Here is a 6710-nt window from a genome sequence, read left to right as displayed (position 1 = left end):
GTCAAAATTTTCTACTATACTGTTTCTAAAGTATGGGTAAAATATTTTTTTTGTTGTTTTTAGGACAACAGTATCTCCAGGAGAAAAGATCTCCAAAGATGCCATTTTAAATTGCAAAACAAATCAGTGTTTTTGAAACTAATGAAGACAATAGAAGTCAATGAATATATTTTTTTGCATATATATATATATATATATATATATATATATATATACACACACACACACACACACACACACAGTTGAAGTTAGAATTATTAGCCCCCCTTTACATTTTTATTTATTTTTTTATATTTTCAAAGTTATGTTTAACAGCACAGCATGTCTGATAATATTTTTGCTTTTGGAGAAAGTTTTATTTGTTTTATTTAGGCCAGAATAAAAGCAGTTATTAATTTTTTAAAAGCCATTTTAAGGAAAAAATTATTACGCCTTTTAAGCTATATGTTTTTTTTCCCGGTAGTCTATAGAACAAACCAACGTTATACAATAACTTGCCTAATTACCCTAACCTACCTAGTTTACCTAATTAACCTAGTTAAGCCTTTAAATCTCACTTTAAGCTGTATAGAAGTGTCTTTAACATATTCAGTAAAACATTATTTACTGTTATCATGGCAATGATAAAATAAATGAGTTATTAAAGACGAGTTATTAAAACTATTGTTTAGAAATGTGTTGAAAAAAATCTTCTCCATTAAACAGAAATTGGGGGAAAAATAAACAGGGGGGCTAATAATTCTTACTTCACCTGTATGCATGCATGCATGTATGTATGTATGTATGTATGTATGTATGTATGTATGTATGTACGTACGTACGTGTGTGTGTGTGTGTGTGTATATAAATGCATTTTATATTTGCATTTATATATTTAAATTTTTTAAATCATTCAGCATTTAAACCAATTTTAAAGATTAATTCAATTAAAAAGATATTTTAAAACAGACTGAAACGATGAACTTTTTCATAAACGAATAACTTGCTTGATATCATGCAGCTCTTCTAAATGCAGAAATGGGAAAAATTGAACATTAATGTGTCATTTACTGCATTTATATTTATATGAAAATATTTTCTTTTTCATAGATTTATTGTGACGACAGCAACATTTAAGAAATAACTCCGCACAGCTCTTTTTAACTCTTGCAAGTGGTTTCCAGAAGAGCGATGTTGGTGGTTCTCCTCACAAAAGCACTCTCAAGCTCAAGCTTGGCTGCTCGTTTGTAAAATGCTCTCATTCGTCACTAGGTACTTCAACCAAGCTGAAGAGCTTACTGTTTTGATGGATAAATTCGTAAATTACTGCAAAATGCTGAACTGGTATGACAGTGCACATCTTAGCAATAGTATATAAGAGCCTGCAGTCTTTTAGACCACAGGAGAGTTCTTGCATCCTAGAGAAGATGCAGAACATGGAAGAGATGAAGCTCCTTTGTCTAACCAGCACACTGATTTGTATTTTCTCTCTGACGTGTGGAAAGATTTCAGGTGAGCATCTGGTTTGTGTTTACTGTATGAATGATTGTTTTGAATGAAGAAACTGAGCCACCTGTTTCTCACATTTAGAGTACCAGCTGGAGACGGAGAGTCTGAGTCAATGTGAGCAGCTTAGGTCTGTCAGTGCAGAGCAGGAGCGTCAACATGTTCCACAGTGCTTTGAGGACGGTCGCTTCAGGTGTGCTAATGTGTGACCCGTACATATACAGTTGAAGTTAGAATTGTTCGCCCTCCTGTAAATATATATATATATATATATATATATATATATATATATATATATATATATATATATATATATATATATATATATTTTTTTTTTTTTTTTTTTTTTTTATATTTCCTAAATGATGTTTAACAGAGAAAGGAATTTTTTCACATTATTTCATAGAATATTTTTTCTTCTGGAGACTTTTTTAAAACTGTTTTAAGGTCTATATTATTAGCTCCCTTAAGCAATATTTTTTTCGATTGTCATATTATAGGGCTAATGAATTATTTAATTATTAATACTTAATAGTGTGCTATATTTAATGGTGCTCAGCATAATTTTAATATTCTGAGTATGAATGCTTTTTTCAAGATGTTAATCTGCTTTTTCCCAACATTTTTAAAAAGTCCCTAATTTAAATGCAATGTTCAGTATCATTTGTAAATAGAACTAGTTGCTTATAAACATTTTAAAGTCAGAAAAAATGCTAAAATCATGTTAAGTATAGCTTGTGACCCTTTGCATTTTAAGTGGTTTAAATGTGGCCCGCTTTGCCTCTGAACTTGAATACCCCGTTCTAGAATGCATTTAGGAAATAATTTTTTATCAATGCAAGTCAGGATTGTTGGCACAAGTAAATTATGATATGCACAAAAAAAGGAATATAAAAAACAAAACTTCAACACACTGAACCACTACAGCCTCCATTGTAGTATTGCTTGCTCACAGTAGTTAGTCAACTTTTTTTGTCTCCGTAGGTAAATTTTATTTGCAGCATACATTCACAGACTTCTGACATTTCACATTTGGCATATCTATCTATTTATCTATCTATCTGTCTGTCTGTCTGTCCATCTATCCATTTGTCTGCCTGTCTAGCCAACTATCCGTCCGTCTGTCCGTATCTATCTATCTATCTATCTATCTATCTATCTATCTATCTATCTATCTATCTATCTATCTATCTATCTATCTATCTATCTATCTATCTATCTATCTATCTATCTATCTATCTGTCTGTCTGTCTGTCTGTCTGTCTGTCTGTCTGTCTGTCTGTCTGTCCACCTGTCCATCTATCCACCTATCTATCCGTCTGTCTGTCTGTCTGTCTGTCTGTCATTTAAAAACATGAAACCCCTACTCTAAATAAATATCCAGTCTACTAGACATCAACTGAGGGATGAGGAATTTAAAAACTTAGTTACTTGGGGTGCAAATGATATTTTTTTAATTATACAGTTAACTGTTAGTCATGAACATGCTGATGAATGACAAAACTCTTTAAAACTGGTAAATCTTTATATAAATGTAGACTCTCAGCTGAAAGGGTTAATACAGAAGAGTGTAGCATGAAAAAATTGTAGTGTAGCCCTACACAAAGGGTGAAAAAGTTTGACAACCATTGGTCTACTCAACAAACTACTGTTATAAAAATGACTTGCCTACTTAACCTAATTAAATTAGTTAAGCCTATAAATGTCACTTTAGGCTGAATACTAGTATCTTGAAAAATATCTAGTCAAATATTATTTACTGTCATCATGGATAAATAAATCAATTAGAAATCATTAGAAATGAGTTATTAAAACCCTTATGTTTTTTTACTGTAATTAAGTAGGTTTTCTCAGTAATTGTACTTTAATAAGTAGTTTTAACATTTTTTTTAAACTTTTGCTTATGCTTGAGTACATTTTAGTACAGTATCTGTACTTTTACTCCATTACTTTCCTTCAACCTGCAGTCAATACTTTATTTTTTCTTGTCTATGGGGATTGGCTAAAGTAGAATGATCAGTCCGGTGATTCTCATCCAGTCAAATCACACATAGAAAATTTGCATCATACAGAGAAACCTCAAGGCACAAAGTTGTTACATGACTGTGTAAAGTGCGCGTCACTTATAAGAAGATGATGGATGTGTGTCTTTGAGTTATATTTACATCAGATAATTTTACTCTGCTTGCGCTACATTTTTTGGGTAAGTAATGGTACTTTTACTTTAGTATGATTTTTCAGTATTCTTTCCACCAATGATCTCATGTTGCACAGTTGTACAGCAGTCAACATTTGAAGTGGATCACAAAAGGTCATCAAAATTGGCCTAAGACTAAAAAAAGTGTTAATCAATAGTTTTACGACAATTTTGATGAAAGTTGTGATCAAATAGCCAAACAATGCATTGCATGGGTCAAAAATAAATGAATATATAAATGAATATATATATATATATATATATGCGTGCGTGCATGCATGTGTGTGTATATATGTATATATATATATGTGTGTGTGTGTATATATATTCCAAAAGTCATTCGAATATTAAGTAAAGATTGTGTTCCTTGAAGGTGTTTTGTAAATTTCCTACTGTAAATAAATAATGTCTGAATTTTTGATAAGTTATATGCTTTGCTAAACAATTAATTTAAACAACTTTAAAGACAATTTTCTCGTTTTTTAAATTTTTTTATTTATTTTTTATTTTAAACCTCCAGATTCCAGATCACCCACTTTGAATGCTATCACTCGATTTAATATGCGTTATCAGTGGTTATCAACTGATAGATATGGGCCAGGGGCCTTCTATACTTACTGGTAGGCTCAGAAGGCTGTTATCATCCGTCCACGTGGTTAATCAGCTATACTAATAGAGAAGACTCCAGATCCAGATCTGTTTTTACACTACCGTGATGATTGGGTTTAGGGTTGGTATAGGGGTAGACATTAATAAAATTCAAGTAATGAAAAATGTAATAAATAATTTGATAATTTTTGTTAACTTCCGGCCTCAGCCATATGTGATCTATAGCTGATTAACCATGTGGATAGATGATAACTTTTGAGCCTAACAGTAGGCACAGTAGGCCCCTACTTGCCCATATCTTTCAGCTGATAACGACTGAAAACGCCCAATCAATCAAGTGATAACATTCGAATGGGCTGTTCAAATAGTGTTTATCTTGGGAAAATCTAGTCCTGTCACAGCAAACCATACATCAATAGAAAGCTTATTTATACAGTGTTCAGATGAACTAAACATTGTAAATCATTTTAAAAAAAATTGACACTTATTTGTGGTCCAGGGATTTGTGGTCCAGGGTCACGATATACCTGATTAATGTACTGTGGCGTAAATACATTTGTGTAACAACATTGTAATAATAAAATGTTTTTAGGCATGTTCAGTGTAACCGTGGAGGTGGAGAATGTTGGTGTGTGAATGCAGAAGGATTTGAGATACCTGGGAGTCGACAAAATGGATCCACAGTTTATTGTAAGCCCCTCTTCATACTTGAGCTTGATTCACTCTTAATAATAAATGTTATTTTTGACATTGGTGGGTCCATGAAGAACATTTAAAATTCATGAAACATTTACAATGCAAAAAAAATTTTTTATTTGTAACTGATAAGATTTCTTTAGATAAAAATGCCTTTTTTTAATAGACCTGCAGACTAAAAAGTTCTAGGAAACAGAAGGGTTTTCTATGCAATATGTCCTCAAAAAAGGCTTTAGTTTACCAGAAAATGATTAAAATACGAATGAATGTGAATTTGTTTTTATTTCTTTGCTTTTTTGTGTTTTCTATAAAGGAATATGGTAACAGTTTACTGTATTTACAGGTCCACATGTTATTTATTATCAAAAATAAAACTGCTGTTTGTTATTGATGTGAGCTCAGTTCTATTAAACGGATATTTTACCCCAATAAAGTTTTTTTTTTTTTTTTTATCCTGTTGATAGCAAAAAAACGTTTTATTGAAAAATGTTAGAAACTTAATTATTAATGGAATTAAAAACAATCATTTACTAAATGAACTAAATGAACATGTTTTAATGATGTCTGAAGAATCATGTCACACTAAAGTCTTAAGTCAGGGGTCACCAATCTCGGTCCTGGAGGGCCGTTGTCCCTGCAGGATTTAGCTCCAACTTGCCTCAACACACCTGCCTGGGTGTTTCAAGTATACCTAGTAAGACCTTGATTAGCTTGTTCAGGTGTTTTTGATTAGGGTTGGAGCTAAAATCTGCAGGACACCGGCCCTCCAGGAACAAGTTTGGTGACCACTGTCTTAAGTGATGATCATCAATAAAATAAATGTATATTTTTTTTAAAAATACAATGCAGTAGAAAAAAATATTACAGTAAACCTTAATTGCAATCCAATGCATTACTGTTTTTTGTACCTCCAATAAAAAGTATAAATTACAAAAAAATAATTAAAAATAATAATAATAATTAAATAAATAAATTGCAATGTTTGATCACAAGTGTGTTTTCTTTGATTTTTGTTTAAACCAGAAAAATTCCCAATTCTCTAACACATATATGCTACTAAAATCAAATAATTATCATCACGTTTAAGTCAATTGCTTATATTATAAAAATAAATAAAATCATATATGAATCAAAAAAATGGACTGAATTAAAATCAAATGAAGTGACCAGCCCACAATATCCTCTCCTTCCCTCTCTCTCACTCTTCATAGGTTTAACCACCTGCCAGCTCCAGAGACAGCGGGCACTGCAGACTGAAGATGCCACCCTGGTGCCCGTGTGCTTGGACTCAGGTGAGTACCAGCAGGTACAGTGTGATGCGTCTAGCAGCCAGTGCTGGTGCGTCGACCTAGAGGGCATGGAGATCTATGGAACCAGGCAGAACGGAAAGCCATCCAAATGTAAGTGCACTCATTCAGGGTCATATTTATCCATTTCCCTGGATGCTTTTATTTAGATTATATTCTGAAAGACTTTTATTGCCTTAAAGGGATAGTTCACCTAAAACTGAAATTTCTGTCGTCATTTACTCACTTTTGACTTTTCACAAACCTGTTTGAGTTTCTTTTTTCCTCTTTACCACAAAATAATTTACTTTGAAAAATGTTGGAAACCTGTAACTATTGGCTTCATTGCTTTTTATTTTTCCTACTATAGAAGGCAGTGGTTACAGGTTTTCAACATTTTTCAAAATAACTTATTTTGTGTTAAACTGAAAAGGAAA

General features: G+C 32.1%; 1 protein-coding gene across 1 annotated transcript in view; it reads left to right on the top strand.

Annotated features, from left to right (window-relative positions):
- Positions 1 to 1406: 1406 nt before the first annotated feature.
- Positions 1407 to 6710, top strand: part of tg (thyroglobulin) — a 64659-nt gene continuing 59355 nt past the window's right edge. The window contains 4 exon segments of the mRNA NM_001329865.1: positions 1407 to 1491; positions 1570 to 1678; positions 4884 to 4981; positions 6199 to 6387. Of these exon segments, the coding sequence (NP_001316794.1) occupies positions 1407 to 1491; positions 1570 to 1678; positions 4884 to 4981; positions 6199 to 6387 (481 nt within the window).

Source organism: Danio rerio, chromosome 16 (genome assembly GCF_049306965.1).
Source record: "Danio rerio strain Tuebingen ecotype United States chromosome 16, GRCz12tu, whole genome shotgun sequence".
NCBI lineage: Eukaryota > Metazoa > Chordata > Actinopteri > Cypriniformes > Danionidae > Danio > Danio rerio.
Note: the sequence above shows the minus strand (reverse complement) of the source record. Positions and strands in the feature narration are given on the sequence as shown.